General features: G+C 36.6%; 2 protein-coding genes across 8 annotated transcripts in view; one reads left to right on the plus strand and one right to left on the minus strand.

Moving 5' to 3' along the window:
• CPNE3 (copine 3) overlaps positions 1-16137 on the plus strand; it is a 31694-nt gene extending 15557 nt beyond the window's left edge. For all 5 annotated transcript variants that reach the window (XM_026841647.1, XM_026841645.1, XM_026841648.1 and 2 more), the window contains 10 exons: positions 607-696; positions 4080-4178; positions 6885-6971; positions 7557-7616; positions 8504-8637; positions 9089-9143; positions 9241-9292; positions 9897-10030; positions 11487-11723; positions 13146-16137. In XM_026841647.1, coding sequence (XP_026697448.1) covers positions 607-696; positions 4080-4178; positions 6885-6971; positions 7557-7616; positions 8504-8637; positions 9089-9143; positions 9241-9292; positions 9897-10030; positions 11487-11723; positions 13146-13256 — 1059 coding nt within the window. In that variant the 3' untranslated portion in view covers positions 13257-16137. The remainder of the gene's footprint in view (positions 1-606; positions 697-4079; positions 4179-6884; positions 6972-7556; positions 7617-8503; positions 8638-9088; positions 9144-9240; positions 9293-9896; positions 10031-11486; positions 11724-13145) is intronic.
• Positions 16138-18450: 2313 nt separating this feature from the next.
• Positions 18451-21488, minus strand: part of CNGB3 (cyclic nucleotide gated channel beta 3) — a 68430-nt gene continuing 65392 nt past the window's right edge. For 2 of the 3 annotated variants that reach the window (XM_026841643.1, XM_026841641.1), the window contains 2 exons: positions 20763-20940; positions 18451-19619 (listed from right to left, as the gene is read on the minus strand). In XM_026841643.1, coding sequence (XP_026697444.1) covers positions 19386-19619; positions 20763-20940 — 412 coding nt within the window. In that variant the 3' untranslated portion in view covers positions 18451-19385. The remainder of the gene's footprint in view (positions 19620-20762; positions 20941-21488) is intronic. The other variant, XM_026841642.1, reaches the window with a different exon arrangement.

Below are 21488 nucleotides of genomic sequence, written 5' to 3' on the forward strand. Positions count from 1 at the left end.
TCCAGTTGACAAGTTCTTAAGATACTTCAGTATTATTCTTAAATTTCACTTATTTAGCATTCAGCTTGAGACACCTTTTATTCTCATGCACTGTTTCTGCCTAACTATACCATTAATTTCTTGAGAGAATATTTCCATAAGTGGAATTTCAGAATAAATATAAGATGGAGTGAATTTTAATCTCTAGAGCACTTACATATTCAGAAATTCCAGTATAATCTTCCATGTTTTTTTTGATAAGTCGCACTTTTATATATGTTAATGTATATGTGTGTGTTAATTAAAAAAAAAACACAATGTCAATGTTTATGTAAAGATCAATTTAATTTTTTGCAGTGTACTAGCTGAATCATGTAACAGATCACAGTGCAGTCAAGAAAAACATGGAGTTGAAAGATACCATCTCTTTTGGACAATGGTATTGCATGCTAAGAATGTGTAGTTCTGTTTATATCCTAGATGTTAGGATTTGGGTTGCAGGAAGTGATTGACAGCAGCAGTAGTCAACTGTGTTTGCTTACAAAAATCATGGCATGAAGGTATGACCAGTTATGGTGACTACTTTTCACTCTTGTGAACAATACTATTCTGACTTTTTTTTAACAGGTTATTAAAAACAACCTGAATCCTGTTTGGAGGCCCTTTAAAATCTCTCTCAATTCTCTGTGTTACAGTGACATGGATAAGTCAATCAAGGTAATGCATCTGAAATGTGTGTATGAATTAATGCATTCAAAAATCAGAATATGTAATAAATAGAAGCTGTGTTATTCTAGTTACTGCCTTTTTCAAATTGAAGAGAAAGTATTAGGTTTCTTACTCTTATCTGAAAGTCACAGAGATACATGCATGTTTTAGAAAAAAAGCATATCTCACACCTATGATGCATTATCTAGTAAAAGTTGGTCTTTAAAAGTGTGGGAAACCAGTTGAACATAAGTAGCTTTGAAATACCCAATTCAGTTTCTTATTTGGATTGTAAGTGTTGCATCAGCCAATACTGATGGTGTTCAGATACTGCACAGTGAAAGATACATGGTAAAGGCTAGAATATGCTTTGTTCTGTGTTATGGATCTTGTAATACTTTGTTACTGGTGTAACAGGTAATGGTAATGAAATTCTTAATATACTATCTGATACAATTAATTACACTTAATACTAGCTGAGATAATAGATGTGGACCAGACGTATCTTATGGCTACCAGATGTAATCACTTTTTCTCTTTAAATAAAACCGAACTTTCTGTCAGAAAGTCAACCAAACCTGTAATGTAATGATTCAGATTTTATATTGAATAAATTATGTTTAACTTCTGAATGTTTTTCTTTAGGAATTCCCTTTAGGGGTGGAATTGAAGCTAAACAACCAATCAAAATGCCTTTTATAAGCTATCAAGAACATGTTAGGAACCTGATATTTTAGTATTTAAAAAAAAACCCTTAATGAAACAAGCCACTATACTTGCTATTCTTCCTCTGGGAAGGAAAAATGGGAGCATGATCTGCATATGACAGGTATTAGTCATATGACTTAAGGCAGTCCTAGAAAATGCTTAACAGCCACAGGGATGTGGGTGTTAAAAGCACCTGTATAGATTTAAATACATAATTACAGAGCAGACTAATGAACACCTTTACAAGCCCAGAACCTGCTTCCCTTACTGCTTCTGTGTTTTCTCCTTCTCATTTCTTTCTGCTTCCTTTTTCCCCAAAATAGCTGTCACAGCTCTTACATCTCCATAATGTAAATATATTCTTTTTCAGTAAACAAGCATACTAAAACTGTAGACTGTTGATAAAAATATGTCTGTTAAGATAGAGTTATTCTCAGCGATGTCATTTTAATGAAGTCTGTTCCTTGGAATCTTACCTCAGAAGTGTACGTTTATTTCTAGAAGAAATGGATTTTACTTGGTGTTGTTATGGACTTTCAGACAGTAGCATTATGTGTTAATTTATAAATCTGGGAGCTATCACTTCAAACATTAAAATGCAGACAGAATTGTATTATAATGTTGTTGTAGGATTAAACAATACTTTTAACACTTTCATATGCGTGCAGTTGCATACGTAATGGGCTATTTGTCATAGTAAGTAAAACCACCAACTTTTCCATAATGAGTGGCTTTTCACCTATTTAATGACTTAGTTTGTGTATCCCCAGCAATGCACAAACCAAGTTGATTATCTTCTGGATTTACTGCTGTATTCCATGTGAGTTTGTTTGCAGTCAGTGTTTTTTCTCTGTTGAAAATGTGAGCCTTTCATCTGGAGCAAGCATGCCTCGTTCTGTTAGGGAAAATATACATGTAATTTTATCACATGGTTCCTTAGCGCTATTGCATGTCCAGGAGGGGCATACATGGAACAAAAGAACTGTTTCTGTTTTACCTGGAGTAAGTATTGAAAATTGTCTTAAATGGGTCAAATATATCAAGCAAGACAAATTTTGATCCCTCTAAAAGGAAAAAGAAGTAACTGTGCTAACTGTGAACATGTTTCATAACTACTGGCTCAGGAAATGTCTTCAGTTTTAAATTTCAGGTACTGAAGCACTTGGCTGAGTATTTGATTGGCTTAACTTATGGCATTCAAAAGAATTTACATAGCATCTGCCATGAACATTAGTCTGTTGTTTCTGTGGCTGCTTGTATGAGGTTTAAGTTGCTATCAGTGCATGTGCATGCATTTATTTATGAGTGCATTGAAAAGGTAGTGCAAACTGCAACAGAGGCATGTTCTGCATAGTGTGGAACCTGCAATCTATGCACCATATTTTGTACTTCAACATTACTGTTTGTTTTCAGAAAGTTAATTCCTCTCTCAGAAGCTCAAGCCTATGTTGAAGTTGTTTGGTTTACTTTGTTATTCTTAAGTGAACTGGCCAAGTAATCAACTAAATTGTTTCTTGAATATAATGTATTATTTTTTCAGTCTGGAAAGACAGACATGAAAATAGATGTTCAGTTTAAGCTATATATATTCAGAAAAGTTTTTCTTGAAGTTTGTGTCTTGATTCCAAACAATGGGGGATTCCTAGTTTGACTCTTGATTTATTACTGTTATTATTTATCATTATTAAGTATTTTTCTCATTTTTTCTGTGATTTGATTAATTTAAGTTAGCTAGCATGTCTGTGTGCTAAACTGAAATATCAGAAGTGAATGGAATCAACATGCTATTATAGATAAATATACAGCTTTTTATCTGTAAAAGCAGTTGGGTCACATTCATAAGTTGAGCTTTTAAAAAACAAAAATTGAGGACATTAAAGTAACAGTGGTAAGATTATGCTATCTCAAATGGATAGGTTTTCAAAGAAGAAAAAAGTATTTTTACTTGTTCTGCCTTCTTTGTTGGTTTGGGGTGTTAAAAGATGAGTTGATTAAATAGTAAAACTTACCATTAAACACTGAATACAGAAAAAGAGGGATTTTTAGATGTTATTCAGATCCATGAAGTGTGGATCATAATGACTGCTTAAATTTGATAATAAAAACCAAGTCTTGCTTGTAGATTTGGGGCTGAACTTTCACATACTTATAAATTCTGAGTTATCTTGAAGATTAATAAAGTAATATAAAAGTATTAATAAAAATCTCATGAACACTGAATAACTGATTTACTAAACTTTTGGCTGGATGGTTAGAGATAGTTTTTCAGAGGTATTAAGGAAATTTCTCTTAATCCACGATGACAGTAAAAAAACCTACATTGTTTTCCTACTCATCCTGACACCCCCTCACTCCCAAAATGTACTTTGATATAATTGAGGTTACTTGCTTGTGCAAGACCTGACACTGCTTAGTATTCTTATCTCTCCTTCACTTCAGTGGAAGATCTGATCTGAAACTGGGTATATTGGCTTTTACCCAATCTTAATATATAATTTTTAGATACAACTCTATGCCATTCTAAGACTGCAGACAAGAGGCTAAAACGAGAAAAACTCCATGATGTAAGAGATTTAGGAATGTTTTGGATGTTCAGGTTTGCCTGAACTAGAAATGCCATTGCAGTGTTTGTTGCTTATGTAGTGCCATTTCTGTTACTAACAGTGAATAATGCTTAATTTTAGGTTGAGTGTTATGACTATGATAGTGATGGGTCTCATGATCTCATAGGAAGTTTTCAAACTACAATGTCAAAACTGAAGGAAGCATCTCGGTCCTCACCTGTAAGTTTTACATGGTCTAAGCTGTCCATATTTTTTTGATAAGTTGTTTTACTCATTTATGTCACTTGACTTGCAGGTATCAAAATTGTGTTAGGCTACACCTTAACAATGCTACTGTAGCTGTGGTTGACTTAGCATTTACATTATGCATCCACTTTCCTAGGATTAATATTTTGGTTACAGTTTTTAATATTATGTATCTTAAATACCCAACCATCAGCACAAATTAATTTAATTAATCATAAAAATATAGAAATCAAAACATTTAGAGTATCAGAAGACAGAATGCAGCACAAATTTCACTGCAGTTAAAAGGCCAAAGCTTGTAGTATTTTTGAGGTTTTACTCAGTCCTTTATTTTGAGTATGGGCCTTACCAACTATCATGGATACTTTAGTAATTCAGCTCATGCCACTGCACAAAAATGCCACTGAATGTGTTATGTTAGATGGATCTTCTTTAAAGTCAAATTACTCTTCCTGTTCTTATGAACTGTATGAACCTGCAAACCTTTTAATACATGAGTTTTACGTTTATAAGAAAAAAGGTGGCATAGCAACCTTAACATAAAAGTCTGTGTTTTATGTATGTAATCAAAATATTTTTACCATCTTTTCCTTAAATTCTGTAAAACCTGCAGAACTACTTCTGCATTAATAGTAAGATGTATATATAAGAATGCTTGCTTGTACTTTTCTAACTTTTCTAGTGTTGCATTCATACTAAACTCTTCAGATCTGTTGGATGTGAAGAGTCCACCCTGACTGTAGTGGTTTTTTGATTGCTGCTTTGTGCCCTGCTGTGCTTTCCTTTCAGAAACCCATTTCTGAACTCATTTTGAATTAAGCATGGTTCAGTTTAATGCTTCTTAAGGTTTTATATTGTTTGTAAGGAATTTTGGACTCATATCCTGTGCATGTAATTCATATGCTGCCTAGTTGGAGCTCTTAGGTGGTGTTCTTTTTTTTTTTATTTTTTTCTAGATCTTTCAGTGGACAGGTGGTATCAGTTTAGCTTTCAGTGCTGACAGCAATCTTTCCTATTATTCTATAATTAAAGTTTACAAAAAATAAATTGGGGAGCAGGTTGGTTTCATAAAACCATTTTCTCTCCTTTTTAAAATGAAGATTTTACAAATATTTTAACAGGACATTTTCCTTTTTGTTTTTTAAAAAATGTGCTTTTGTTATAGAGCAATATCATAAATTAAATGTAGCAGGCTTGTATGTTTGCATTTTCAAACCCATATTTTTGTAAGAACTATGTGTAAAGGCTCCTTGAGAATATGAATACCTATTTTCATTGCACCCCTAGTAGCATAATAGGTGTGGTCTCTTTTGAATTTAAATAAAAAGTATTTTAAATTATCTACCTGTGCTGGTTTTGGAAATGCTTTAAGAAAGTTGTTTTCATGAGAATTGTGGCTGTACCTAATCTAAGTAATTTACTGCTCTGCCAGTAAAATGAAGTAAAGAGACAACACAAATAATCTGCTTCAGGTGTTTTCTACTTTTAAAAGGAACTAATCTCTAACCCTGCATGATCTGATTAATATGATAATGTCTGTAAAATATATCTAATTTGTGCGTTAGAATTTGACTTTATATACTCCAAGTGTGATCTTCAGTTACTACCACAATTCAGACATCAGCTGCACCTGTGGGAGATCTGGCAGAACTTCTTTCAAGTTTACTTGAGGCAGGCATGGGTGTGACTCTGTATCCTCAGCTGCTGAAGAAGATGATCTTGTATGACTGAAGGGAACATGTGGCTTTTACATTCTCTGGAGAATTGCTGATTTTTCTTTTTTCCCCATTCTCCAAAGGGGTGTATCTTCCCCCAAGCGTGCTGTGAGTAAGCTCTGATTGGAGGATTATAAAATGTAGTTGAAAGATTGTAAATTCTATGTATCTTGTGGCTGTTAGTAGTGGGTACATCACCAGTTGACATAACGGCACAAAACCAAGTCACTGAAAGACAATTTCCATCAAATAGAAATTATACTAATGGGGAAATGTCCAAAAAAAGAAGGTAAACCAGAGGCATGTAGACTACTCGGGTGCTGATATTATTAGTCCATTTTTTCACTTGAGATTAATTTCAAGATCACTTTTTAGAACTTAACGAATTTAAACCAAAGCAGTGGAACCAGTTTCTGGCACTGATCCAGAAGACATGTCTGGAATAGCTCCTCAGACTATTTATGCACCAGACATGTTGCATTGTACCATCATACCTGTGCAATGGCAGGAGCTGCTTAACCTGGCTATCTGTTGATTGCACTTGGAGGTTAAGGTATCAGTTTAATTAATGAAGCCTCAACAATGGATATTTTGAAACATATACCTTTTATTTTGTACATTACTACCACAGCTGCTGCTAACAGTGATGCTTTGCCTGAATCACCACGTCTTTACCAAAAAGGAAGTTTCCTCATAGGGAAAATGGTACAGAATTTCTTTGTATAGTTGAAATGCAGTTGTCTAAACAAGCATTTGTAAGCTTTTGGGTTAGAGAAAATTTTTATCTTGATAATGGGATTTTTCTTGCTGATTTTGGGCAGGCTGGGTTTAACTTTGCTTGATAGTGAAATAAACTGCGTTTTAATACAAGTCCAAACTATCAATCCTAGAATAAAGAATTCTAAAATTTCTTGCAAAAATTATATTTATAGTGCTTTTGTTGGATTTGTTTGTGTTCACGCAGGTTGAATTTGAGTGCATCAATGAAAAGAAAAGACAGAAGAAGAAAACCTATAAGAACTCTGGCATTGTGAGCGTTAAGCACTGTGAGGTCAGTAATATATTCTGGTATGACTCTTTGGTTTTAAGTGTTCAAGGCATAACAACTCTAGTATGCCTACACCCTCAAACTGTAAGAAACTTTAAAATGCCTGAAAGTTCCAGACACCATAAATATTTAAGGGCTGTGATTCATATAAGGAGTCAGATTAACAGCTGAATCGTGTGTCTGTCCCCTCCCATTCTCTTGAAGATGCCATCTGTATGGCAAAGGTGGCTTACTAATTTGTAAGGCCATTCCTGAACCACTGTGTTTCCCAACTCACTGTTTTAATGTAAATTAAAATCTGGTAAGTCTGTCATGATAATGTTGTTTTATAAATGATAATGCTTTTGGAGCTACGTTCTCTGCCTGTAATTTTATAAAAGGCCTGATTCTGATGTACTGAGTGTGTGATGGCACAGTGTAAACAGCCTCAGTGCAGTGGGTGGGTGGGATATCTGTAGAGTAAAAGTACGGCTTTGCATGGATAAAGAAAACAAAACTGGAACCTCAGAAGTTTCTGCAACAATACTTACTGGTTTTCTCCCATTAAAAAAAAAAGGTTAATTCCTGTCTTTAACTTTCATTTTTTAGATAATAGTAGAATGCACATTCCTGGATTACATCATGGGGGGGTGTCAGCTGAATTTCACAGTAAGTTAAATCATTTATATAAAGTAGCTTCAGAGTTTTGGAACAAACTGAAGTATATAATTGCCTGTGCTCTTCCTTAGATTACTGTTTGTTTATTTTTTAAAAATTTTTATAGTTGTTCTGTAGCATGGAGGGGGGAAGCCATTTTGCCAGAGTCCATCTAGTCTGTTTAGAAAAAATTATTTCCTTTATTCGCGGCACGAAGTTCTCAACCTGTAGTTACGTTGGTTAGGAACTAGCTGAGCTGTGTGGATAGAGACAATGAGAAATTGACATTTCTGTGATTTACTTAATTTCCTTTAAGATTTCACTTTTGACCTTGATGGTGGTTTTCAAAGCCTTTTACTTTAATGAAAGCAACATACAGAAGCCATCATATGGGTTATGACCCTTAAATAATGTAATTCGGAAATGAAATGCAGCACAAATAACAGTAAGATGTCTTCACCCTGGTAATATGCCTCATCACCAAGGCAGAGAAGACCCATTGAGGTCAGACAGAGAATTATCTCTAGGCTTCTGTAGTGTCTGACTAGTGGTACTTCTGAGAGAAAAGATGGCAAGATAGAGGATAAAATCAATTTAACAGCTATTTAAGAGCTGCTGTGAGTGGTAACTGAAAACAAACATGGTGAAAACCTGATAGATGAATGTCATTTCAGCCCTTCTGAGAGATGCAGAGCTGGTGCTGATTTTGTAGTGGCATTATTTTAAGAGTGTTAATATTCCAAGAAACCTACATCGAAGTATTGTGTCTGTTAGATTTGTAGATGTTTTGGTAACTACTCTTTATAACTCTTCCATGATTTTCACTTTGGCTTTGCCAGAGATAAGAAACACAATTTTATCTCTAACAGCAATTTGATCCAAATACTGCATTTTGACAGGTGGGGATAGATTTTACAGGCTCCAATGGAGACCCTCGCTCTCCAGACTCTCTGCATTATCTCAGCCCTAACGGGGTTAATGAATACCTAACAGCCATTTGGTCTGTAGGAATGGTCATTCAGGATTATGATACGTAAGTTTTTTAGATTTTTGTTTAAATCATTTTTTAGATATATAGATTTTTGTGGTAGTTTCTTCAACCAGTGTTGAAGATGGCAGTAGATATATCGGAATGAAACTTGTGAGCTGAAATGTAGAGCCAAAACCAACATCATAATCACTGCACATGACATAATCACAAACAAAAGCTTGTGTTTACTGTAGACAAGCAAGGCTTTTCATCTGTGATGTAAAAAGCATCATTAATTTAAATAAAGGCTTACATTCTTCCCAATTTGGTGCTAAAGACTGGTTTGGTCTTATTTCTAAGTACAAGGGGGAACTTCCATTAAATTTTGCATCTTAATGCTTAATAAACAGCACTTTTAATGGTCAAAAGCAGCACTGATTAGCTAAAGTTATTGAACTATGACAGCTTTTAAAGGAAGGCACTCACTTCATTTTCTTAAAAATTGGTTTTTTAGAGATAAGATGTTTCCAGCCTTTGGATTTGGTGCACAAATTCCTCCTTCATTTCAGGTAATTGAATATGTAAATGCACTATATAAGACAACTAAAAACACTTCAGGAGGAGATTATATGTATAGTCCTAACTATGTCTTTTGTGTATTGATAGGTGTCACATGAGTTTCCATTAAATTTTAACCCATCAAACCCATTCTGTAATGGTAAGTCTGAGAAAGTAGCATCAGACCTAGAGAATAAAATGTCTAAGATGAAGGGATAAAAACACTTGCAAAGTGAATTGTGTAACATGTTGTTCTGATAGTTGTGTAGCAGGAAACAATTTTATAACAATTCTCTTAGTTACTAGAAATAGCATTTGGGCTCTCTTCTGTATTGTTTTGTGAAAGAAGTGTCTTGAGCAGCTAGGGCACAGCATAGGTGAGCTGGGAATGGTTCTCTCATGTTGTCAAGCCACTTCATTCTACTTCATGTTAGTGTGGTTGTCTGGTTTGAGTATGATGCTGCTGTTACCTGTTGAATATGACATCTCTGATCACACGGCTAGCTACCACAAGCTGCCAGGTGGAGAGAACTGCTGTAATTTAGTTACACGCACTTGAGCATCCAGTATTTGGCCTTTCTATTCACATAAAGCCAAGCATGTTAAGTATGTGTGTTAAGCATTGGCCAAACTGAAGGCCTCCATTGCTTGTAAATCATTCCCTTTAAATAACTGACATATACAGTGGTTTAGGAACACTGAGTGCTTCAAAATATCCTAATTATAATATGAAAGAAATAAGAGGATGTATTTGTGTTCTCTAGGAATCCAAGGCATTGTTGATGCATATCGGGCTTGTCTTCCTCAAGTGAAATTATATGGACCAACAAATTTTTCTCCAATTATAAACCATGTGGCAAGATTTGCTGCAGCAGCTACACAACAGCAAACAGCATCTGTAAGTTCTTCATGCTAGTGCGTGTATTTTTCTTACTTTTTTCTTTCCGTTCTAGTTTACAAATATTATTTTTTTCCCTTCTAGTTTATAAATATTATTTTTTCCCTTCTTGTTTATAAATACTATTTTTCCAATTTGGAAAAATAACATATTTGGAAAAGAGCTAAGGATTTTCATATGCCAAGAGGTTTATAAGGTTTTGCCTTGGTAGTCTAACTGTCATCAATATATATATTAGGAAAGCAGCAAAACTTCTTGTACAGTTTTTTTTTTTTTCCTGAGTGCAGTATGCCTAGCAAGAGATTTATTTTTTCTGCCTGAAAGAATGCTTTAAAGAAATTTTGCTGCCTTGCCATTTAATGCATACTGTAGATATTTTGGTTGGCTTTTGTTTTTATTAATTTTCTTCCAGTATGGAGGGATGTATAAGAAGAGAGAAATTAATCCAGTGTCATATGCTGTCATGCTGCTGGTCATAGCCTTCTCCGATCATGGTTGCTTTGTAGACATTCTTTCTGCAGTGGGGGAGTGGAGTGGTGGGGAACAATGAGAAAAGGTGGTACTTGAACACAGGACATAAGGGAAATCCAATTATTTTGGAGGCAAATAAGGAAAGATAGGAAGCAAAGTACTGAAGAGGAAGACTTGTAAGAATACTAGGAGTACCTTTGGAACTTCAATTTGTGCTGCCCAGTAATTGTCTGAAATGAACCAAGTGAGAGAAGACCAGAAGTTCAAAGAAGTGTTGGATAGTTTCTGAACTTTGTACTTCTAGCTTGTTCTTGGTACTTTAATCCAGAACAGAAGCTAAGATGCCAACTTTTAGAAGGCCTGGCAGTATAGTGGAAGCAATTCAAGTGGTACTTGAATAAATTACCAAAGTACAGCAAGGTAATCTCAGATGCCTTGGTAATTAACTTCATAAATTAGCTAGAAAACATGATTAATGGAATTTGAAAATGGACATGCTGTTTTTCAGCACAAAAGGATATGTTTTAATCTATAGTTAGGATTTGAAGGATGTAATGAGTGAAGCAAAGGGTAGCACTTCATAAAGGTATTGATAGACCAGAAAGGAAACAAATACAAGTTTCACAGGTGTTATCTGTCCAAAACTTCAATAAACTGCCTTCTATCCCAGGACAGATAGGTTAACTGTTGGTTTGTCTGGGGATTTTAGAGAGAAGGAGAAGGGTGATATCACTGGGGTTTGGTGAGGTGGCTGTTTAAAGATGGCTTCTTTTAAAAGATGGATTATGTTGTCCTTATAAATTTCTTCGGACTGTATAGATGAAGCCTGACCGCAATGTAGATGTTTGATTGTAAAACTCGGTGAGTTCATTGAACGTGCTCAAAGTGACAACAGTATATAGTCCTGTATGTCCATTTTTCTAAGTGTACATGCCTACATGTTTTCTATTGCTTTGTCATGACACAGTGTTTATTGATTTGACAGCAATACTTTATACTTCTGATCATAACGGATGGTGTGATAACAGACCTTGATCAAACTCGGACTGCCATAGTTAATGCTTCGAAACTGCCCATGTCCATTATCATTGTTGGTGTTGGAGGAGCAGACTTCGATGCCATGGAGTTTCTTGATGGTGACAATGGAGTTCTTAGGTCCTCATCAGGAGAACCGGCTGTTAGAGACATTGTCCAGTTTGTGCCATTCAGGAAGTTCCAAAATGTAAGGAATCTTAATATATGCTTAATAAATATTTGTAGAGGTATGCTAGGTTTGCTCAGATATCCTACATATAGTCCTAAGCTTTTTCAGTGTTTCTAAGATGAACTCTGAAGTCTGTTCAGAGACTTTATTAAGTGCTAAAAAAAGGACAGAAGACTTCAGCATCCATAGAATTTCCATTAGGTGAGCTTATTCATGTTTTAAAAGACTCCATTTCTGGCTTCATTGCATTTCTGACCAGTTGCTGGAGGCGAATGACCTTTGTAAATCTACCCCAGATTTGATTAACCAGGTGGATGTGTTTTTCATTTGGGAGGAAGAACTTACTATGGTTTTGTTCTTATGGCAAAATTATTTTTATTGCAGATTCCCATTTGTAAATGTGGATTGGTCTTACATTTTAGTGCAGTGTTAAAATTCAATGCTCAATCACGGAGGTCATAATCAGTAGAAATTGTGTGTGAGCACAATAGTGGTGATAGTTTTCATTTTTGCTAAAGCAAATATACCCCAAAAAAAAAGAAAAATAGGTGGTGAAAGAATGGACTCTTGATTCTTTTTTTTCTGGTGTACAACCCAATAAAATATGCACAGGCTAATATAGTCCAACTTTCAAATGTATCACTGGAAAAAGTTGATTTTTAAAAAAAACAACCAAAAGTTCCTCAAGATGGTGAAGATAAGATCCTAATTTACATCCTAATATGTTCTCATTTTGTTTTGTTTCTTAATATTAACCCCGTTAATAATACTCCTTATGCCTTCTTTTTTGTATTTTTATTTTTACCTTTGATAAAAGTTCTTTATTTAATCTCAGTGCAACTTGGGCAAACTGAAAGGAGAAAGAGATCAAACTCAATGTAGAATATGCTTATTGAATAATGCACTTGGGTGTAGATTAACTAGGGTCAATATTCAGTATAAAAGTATATATTCACATGCTTTTAGTTTCTAGAAGTAGGGGTGCTTTTTTTCCCGTGGATGCTTAATCTTGCAGTTACCTGCTCTGTAGCAGTACAGTTGCCATGGAGGACACAGTGCAAAAGGTTACAGATGATTAGACAAGACCCTGAAGGGTCATCTTAAGTGAAGAGTGGAAGTGTGTTTACATAGCTGAAGTTCAACGTCTGCACTGTTTGTGTGTATTTCATATGACAAAAGGTATCTCAGACATGGCAGTCCTTTGCTGACCCAGCTCCTATTACTTCAGTGAAACAAGGCAACCAGATGGTTCCTGTTAATGGGAATCAGAAGGTAAAGATGTCAGGGAAGCTTCCATCTGTCCCACAAGGGTGTTGTGTAAAGTTCTCTCTAAAATGTCAGACTTAAAATTTGCCTAGTAGAGGAGGTGCTTATTACCCATCTTAGGATCTCTGTTAACAGTTGGTGGAAACTGAAACTTGTTTGTTCTTTTTTTCTAAGTCTCCAAAGGAAGCTCTGGCGCAGTGTGTCCTGGCAGAAGTCCCTCAGCAAGTGGTGAACTACTTCAGCACCTACAAACTGCAGCCTCCAAAGAATCCTGCTGCAAAGTGAATGGGCTGAGCAGGGGAGCTGAGACTTTGTGCTTGCCTTACTTGCTGTATCTACAGACTTTGGTTCTTGAAATACTTCTGTATACATGTATGCACATACCTTTGTATGGTAATGTCTGTTAGCTTTTGCCTGCCAATCACTTTGCCAAGAGTGCCTTTTAAGGGCCAAAACTGTGTTAATATTTTATGTTAGTTTGAGAGGGCTTACATGGGTGCATTGTACTCTGAGAGTGCAAAAACCAAAATTGAATATGCATAGAGAAGGAGGAGAATGGCTGGAAGTAGAACAGTTGCCTGTGATAAATGGGACCAGTGGGAGTTACTTTTGTGGGGATTGTCATCAAGGACTGCAGTTTCTCAATGACTGTAAAACCAGTCTGAAATGAAATTATGAAAAAGAGAGTACATCCCCACCAAGCAGATAAAAGTTTGTATGTGCTTCAGTGAATCTGGAATACTTCAGGCTTCTGTGTCTATTAAGCCAACATAACAAAATTTTGTCACAGGAGTTTCATAATGAGCTGAGTGCCAGAAGATTGCGTAAAGGCTGTCCTTGCATGCCTACTTCACGTGCTTCACTTTAGTGCCTTTGGCCAATGCCTGGGATTCAGGGCTGTGTGAACATGAGCCAAACGAGTCATTAAAGTGTATATTCTTTTATAGTATGCATTCTCTTAAGGTAGTAGAGGAGTAGCTAGGATGAGTCAAGGTAAACCTCTAATGTGTCAGAATACTCTGGGCCTTTGAGGCTACTACTGTAAAGGCTGTAACATGTGCTTTAGTGTGTGCTGTGCTGAAAACCAGGAACTCCAGATCTGGTGTGTGTTGGAGTTTTGTGTTGGTTGGTTGGTTGTTTTTTCCATAAAACAATCATGACTGATTTTTAAAGGGCTTCTTGTGAAGCCTTTTGGTTAAGAAGTTTTGTCTGATTTATAATTGCATATTTTCAAGGCAAGGAAGCTCTTGAAAGTGCTGTATTGGTTTTGTCTTAATTTGATTAATGTTTCTTTTTCATAGGCCCACTAATGAAAAATGCCCACAGAGAACCCAATCTTCCCTCTTCCAGTATGAAGACATAAAAAAGTGTCCAAGCTCTAATCCTATATTCCTACTGTGTTTCTCTAGGACAAGCAATTTCTGGTTTATTTTCTTGGCTTGAGTTTTCACCATTTACATCAAGTTGCTTAGGGGACAGATGTTGCTTTCTTGTCTCCCAGCTGCATGCTGAGGATCCTTTCTGATCTGTCAGTGCGTGTAACATAAGTAGATGTAAAGGTCTCACTTATCCTTTCCAAAATGCCCATCTTGAACATTAATCTTGCAGTTTCACATCTGAAGTGGTTTAGAGTTAGACATCTGAGTGATCTGATTTTGGATGGTCTAGCTGTAACGCGTACAACCAGAATGGACTAACACCAAAATTAGTATACTTGGGCACTGAAGAGTGCTCCAGGTCATACTGTATATGAATTTGTATGTGTCTTTTTTTTTTTTTTAGTTGCTGGAGCTGCTGTGTGGTGTGTTTTATTTGGTTCTTTTTTTTTCATAGGTGTATAATGCTGTCAAAAATCTGAATTCACATTAACATTGATGGATGAATTATACATGTGTTAAGATTGTCTTATGCATCCTGTAAAACCTACCAAATTTATTTTAGTCAGTTGATGAGTTATCTATCATGAATTAATATGTAATTCTCCACTCTATTTTCCTTGGTGAAAGGGTGTCCTAAATAGTTTCAGTAGTGGAATACTAAGGAAGAGATTTTGTTTTGTATTAAGCCAAGCTCTGTCTTTTTTTTTTTTTTATATCTAATCCATGTGTTTATATAAAAATCTGTAGACATCTTTTTATGAGTAGTGCAAATGTGTTACTACTTTATACATAAACTATAATGAAGTGTCATGCCAAATATGCAACACGAAATATTAAGGAAGTAGTGATAGTGAATTTAAATCACACTGCTGCAAATTGATATTGTATGATTTTGGAACAGTAAACTGTTGCACAGCTACATGCTCCATGTACAGAAATAACTGGATGAAGTATTAATGCTGTGTCTGGATTCGTTGCAGTGGACGAGTACTACTGATAGGAGTACAGTATACTACTGAAGTTCCTCTGAGCTGTCTGCCAAAAATATAATGCTGCATCTCTGTCCTGTTACCAATTCTAAGTTGCCGTGAAAGTGCATTTAAATGCATTTAAACATGTTAGTAGGTATTATTATGCTAAATACCTGATGCATATAAAATAAAACCTTTTGCTTTGTCTATATTCTATACATAAATTCTGAGTTTCTACAGCAGAGAATTCATTATCTCTTACTGGAAAAGTGCCCCCACATTCCTCAAGCGTAGGGAATTACCTAGCATATTAATGACACCTGTTTCTCAGTGTGTCCTATTCTGTGTAAAAGAAAAATATTTCAGATGTAACGGGCGAGAACCGTTTTCCAGGTGTAAATTCTCTTAGAGGTGTACAGCTAATGCCTGGTGAATTTAGGCTGAAGCAATGTTCTGAGTCAAGGAATGCAGAAGATTGTGAGTCAAGGGGGAGGGTTACTGTGGTGTTTTGCCATTTTTTGTTTGTTTATTGTTACATGTAAAAAATGCCTTATTAGCTTAAGGGTGACAAAGTAAAATATTGTCAAAGTTTTGTAAAGTGAATGTGTTTGTAGGGCACTTGCACCACCTTGTGATAAAAGTGATGTATAGCAGTCTTTGTAATCAGATGCTTTTGCCATATGATGATCTTAATATATACACATGTACAGCAGAGAAATAACCTATAACCAGAATTTTTTTACTTTCCTATGTATTTCAGTTCTGATGAAGTTAACTGATTTACGGTGCCTATGCATTAAAAATATTATTTCAGTATACTGTTCTTCCATTGTGCTTTTGTATTCAGCACTTTCTATCTAATGATAAATGCTGCTGTTGCAGTTCCTGTGATTACTCCACATGCTGAGCAGCTCAAATTTATAACAAGTATTATCAGATGAGAGGAAAAATGCCTTTTCCACTCAGTGGTTATGAATGTGCAGTGTATATTTCATAAAGCATCTCATACTGTCTTTTAGCAAGAAAATATTCTGAAATTGGGCAGTTTTAGCAGTGACTGTTTCATGCTCTTTGCCACATTAGAGTTCTCTCATGCATGCTATTTCATACAACTATTATCAGGTTTTCCAAAACATTTTCAGAACAGTGTCTACATTTCAGTGAGAGATTTGGTTATTTTTAGTTTTCAAATATATTTTCCTTCAGTTTCTTTCATTCAAGTGTAGTCAAGCCTGAGAAAAAAGGAGATAGTAGAGAGTGTTGTAGTGGAGCGCGATGCTGTACAGAACCTGAGTGAGCTTTGATACTGGCAGTTGTGTCTTTTATGTGCTCTAGAGTAACTCGCTCTACTTCTCCACCAGTCAAGAATCTACACAGTAGAATTAGTTCCTGAAAGGATTTAATACATCTTGACCTTTCTTGCGTCATTCCCTCTGCTGAAAACCCTGTAAATGGTTGCAGCTTGGATTTCTGGACCCTTCCTGCCTTTGTCCACCCCTAAAAATGGTGGAATTCTGGAAAGGGGAAAATACTCCAATAACAGAAGTAGGATGTCAGAAAAACACATGGATGTTACTTCTGTGTGGCCATGATCTTCTGCAAACACTGACACTTCTCTTTGGTCTAAGGAACTCAAGAGCTGTGTCTAACTTTGTAACTGTGCTGACAGAACTGACAGACTCTCCTGCAGTTCTTGGGCTGTTACAAGTTGTAGCAAAGCAGCAACTCGTAGGATGCTCAGTTGCTGTGGTGTAACGCTTGCTGCTGCAGTCTCAGCCCTTACTTTGTAATAATATGTGTGTGACTGATGACCTTAAATATGCCAGCAGTGAAAATGTTTGGTTACCTGGTAGCATTTATGTAGGCAGAAGGGGATTGGATCTTTTACAATGAGAGTGAGCTTTACTCATTGATAAAAAGTGTTAAAATACTGGGAAATATGTTTGTTTTTTTCCCTTTCTGTAATGTTTTGACAACTCTCTTTCAAAAAAAAAAAAAAAGTGAATACTATATATTTTAATTAATTCATAGATCATTATTATTCACAGAAGGCCTCATTTGTGAAGCAGTTCTGAAATATTTCTAGTTTTGAGATTGTATTGAGATGTTCCTGGATGTGCAATAGATGAATAATTCATTATGATGCATCTTACCATTTTCTACCTCTGTTGTGACATCCTTTTCCATGTCAAATAACAAGTAACATACTGTAGAGGTTTCAACTCAGCTGGCAGCCAGATGCCACCGACAGTTTACCTCCCTCTCCCCATCTGGTAAGATAGGGGAGGGACAAAAGAAGGAATTCATGGGTTGAGCAACCTCCCACCTGGGCATGACATCACATGGTATGAAATACTCCAATGAAAATTAACTCCATCCTCGTCGAAACGAGGACATATACAAATAGTGATGGTTCTTCCCCTGTAGCAGTTGAACCTTGACCTTACTGCTAGTGTGGGAGAACTTTCTTTTTGAAAGAGGTTTGGGGTTTGGTCATATGAGAGGGTGTGTGGAATATACAACATGAGGAATTTAATTATCCAGCTCTTACTCGGGCAAAGCTTCCATTGATTTTGGTTGAGCTGCCAGCTTTGCCTGTGATTAGACAAGTTCAGAGGCTTTAAAGAACAGGCTTACAGAATGCATAGCCCTCAGGATCATATATAAATATGCACTTTGCAGGCTAATTTTGGCACAATGCCTTCCTTGGTTGGCGGGTCAGCGGAGGAGCAGTGAAGCCTGCCCTTACACTTTCTTGGCTTGGCCTCTGCATAATGTTTTTAATTCCCAAAACTGTTCATCCAGTTTCAGTGTGGACTGAAAGTGGATGGGGAGAGAGGAGATGCAAACCCATGGAAGAGAAAAAGTAATCAAGAATTTAGCTTAAAACACAGCTTCAGCCTTTTGTTTAATGTTGCATCTCTTTCTGTGATGATTTGATGCAGACGGTTGACACTGTGGGAGCTCCTTAGGAAGCTGTATCCCTTTCAGGATTTTCTTTAGTTCACAGGTATGATGTAGCTCAGCCCTAGTAAGGCACAGGGCTCACTTTGCACCATCAATCACCGTGTGTGATGGAGGTGAGCAACTGCAGCATCGGTTGAAACTATGCACCACAGAGCCAGAAAATGTAAATCCTGCTTTTTATAAAATAGCCTTTATTTTTAAAGTGGCCAGTTAGATACCAAGATTCTTCAAAAAGTTAGCCACTGTCAACTGCTTGCTCTTCAGTGGGCATTATTAATGCTCAACCCCTTGGGAAGATCAAACGTATGAATTGACAGCCCAAAGTTAAAGTTACCCTCCCCTGGGGTGTGGAGGGGAAATATCTTAAGTCTTTGACATATTTACTCACCAAAGACAGCTGGAGCAGATGCTCATGCTTTCAGAAGACTGGCAATAATTCTGCAATCTGCTTCCCCCTTGTAGATTTTGTGATTTTAATTTTTGACAGTAGTTTTGTTTTGTAGCTCTCTGTCCCATTGAAAACATCCCAACATACAGTGTCACAGCTTTCTGCGCTGAGTCATGCTGGTTACAAAAGCAGGTCACTGATTAGATGTATAAGGGGAGGAGAGAGAAGAATCAAGAGAAACATAAGTAACCTCAGCAACAGTAGGGCAGTAACAAGAAAAAGGATAACTATGGGAAACCAGAGAAGAAAATAAAAAAGAACACATACAAAAGTTAAGAGCAAACTGAGCAGCAGGAACAGCAATAAGAAAGCGAGGATGAACAGGAGAGGGAAGAGGAAAAGCAGGAGCAAGACAGAATAAGAGATAAGGGAGAGCATGGATCAAACAAGAAACAAGTGGTCCTGAAATACAATTTGAGCTCTAATTTCTATTACGCCTGAAGTTCTCTCTTCAGGCTCAAGGTTAAGAGGTAAGTATACAAATAATTTGTCCAGTTGTGTTATGAGAGGAGGGAGAAAAAAGAGGAGCTGGGGCAGATTTTTCTCGAGTAGGTTCTACTTTTATCTTCTGTATCCAAAAGCAAAGTTACTGTAGCTCTCTGAATTCAGCAAGACAATAGATGGGGCCACAGCACAAAGCACCATGTATTTATTTTTTTTTCTCTTTAACTTCAACTTTAAGGATCTCTCCTTCTCCTGCTCTGGGGGATGGAGACATGCTAATGATCAGAGACTCGTTAGTGGTTCCTCTGTGCATAACTGGAGGTTTAGGTTTAGCATCTGCATTCGGCTCTTCCTTTTGTACAGGGGGTGCAGATGAGGCTGTGGGCTCCATGGGTTTCTTCTCCTCTTGTTCAGGCTTCTTTGCTTCAGCCTGAGTTTCCTAAAAACAAGAAGTTAAATGTTTTCCAATGCTGCAGAAGAAATTCAGGAAGTAGTTCTGTATATGCAGTGGAAAAGCACAGCATGGATACTATGATTAATGGTATGCAAGATATATAAATTAATATTTAGATGCTGAAAATCAGTTTCTAAATGAAAAATGCAATTTCAGAATCAGAATGTCAACATAAAACCTCGAAGAAGCTTGTAGATAGTAATAGTATCTGCTTATTAATACAGCAGGTAAAACTGGCACATTTTGGGGCACACAGCCCTTCCTTAGGTCTTGTCTTCCTTTCTGTACTAGTACAGAAAGAAAAAGTATTATGTAAATGTTGACATATTGCCCAGTGCTTCAATTGTTTGGCCAAGCCTATTTGCTATTAAGTTCACCAATACACATTAAATTGAGCAATGTTTCTGCTCCAATCATAGCATTGTAGTCATTTGTGTAAGCAAAGTTCTTTATTTAACTTTAAATAAATAAAGCAAAGCACAGATAGTTCAGCTATAAAGACAGAAGAGGATTCTGCCACCTTTGGGTAAGTATGTAGAACTGCGCAGGTTCTTATTAACACTACCATTTCTCAGAACAGAGTATAATATGGAAATTATTTTTCTTCAACTAAAATAACAATTTTCTTACAAGGCAATATATTAGAGATTTAATCAGTTTTAGCTGTGTGGGCTACACTTTTAAGTTTTGTGTTCAGAATGTGTGACAACCAGAGATCTGACTTTGAATTGGAAAATTCACTGTGTGCTTGAGTCAGATGGATCAGATTACTGTGTTCAGATATTTCTGTATTTACTGTTATTTGCACAAAATTAGAGATCAGATGTCCTTAGGGTCTTTGTAAAGTCTATTTTATCCTTACTTTGAGGATTTTTGTTTGCTTGTTTTTTTCCTTGCTTTTTCTTTGCTTTTGTTTTCCCTGCCCTGCATAGAGTCCAGCTCCAGAAAGATTTCAGCCAAATTTTAGAATTATGTTTACAGAGATTAGGTACAGTGATTGTATCTCAACTACTGGGAGTTTTTGTTGTCGATTACAGTAAAGCTACTTTTTCGTGTGCTCTGTTTGCCCAAGCCCTCCCAGTATCTTTCAGCACCTGGAGGAATCTACTCTGTTTTCTGTGGCATTACCTGAATGTCTTGTCTCTTCATCTGCAGCAGCTTAGCAAGGCCTCCTTTTCCTTTTCCTCCAAGCAATGCTTTAAACAATTTTGGAGTTTCCTGTTTCTGCCCAAAGACACTGGCCAAGCCTTGTGGTTGTTTCACTGGTGGTCCTGGAGCAGGTTTCCCTTTCTCCTTCAGCAGCACCCTGGAGGCAGGAAGGAATGAGAACAGACAGCAGTGCTGTGAAACTGAGCAAAGTTGCTGCAAAGCTAAAATGTCACATTCATGGATGAAAACCTGGCCACTTCTCCAGACAGGTTTTTTTGGTCCCAGGTCTAGTGGCAAGAGCAAAGCTGGAAAGGGTAAGGGTTTTAACCTAGGGTCTGGCAGAGTGAAGGCTGCTGCTCAAATCTGATGTTGCTTACCTATATGCTGGAGAATGAATAAGTGCAGGCTCAAATTCAAGGTGTCACAAAGCAAATGACACTTTTATAAGGAGAAAAGTAGCGTGGAGGGGAACAGATGCCTTGTACCTGGGGTGGCAGTTTCTTACCTGGCCTTCTGGATGCAAATTCAGAGAGCATTTAGTTCTCAATTAGGAGTCTAGATGATGTTTGTGGAAGCAATAGATTACCAGCCCAACTTCCAGTGTAGCTCATCTCTCATAGTTCAAGCTAGACAGTGGTACTTATTTTTGGTCTTCCTCAGTAGAAGAAGACACCCTGAAGATATAAAAATTACTGCCAATCATGT

This window comes from Athene cunicularia (assembly GCF_003259725.1).
Source record: "Athene cunicularia isolate RWA chromosome 2 unlocalized genomic scaffold, athCun1 chr2_part1, whole genome shotgun sequence".
NCBI lineage: Eukaryota > Metazoa > Chordata > Aves > Strigiformes > Strigidae > Athene > Athene cunicularia.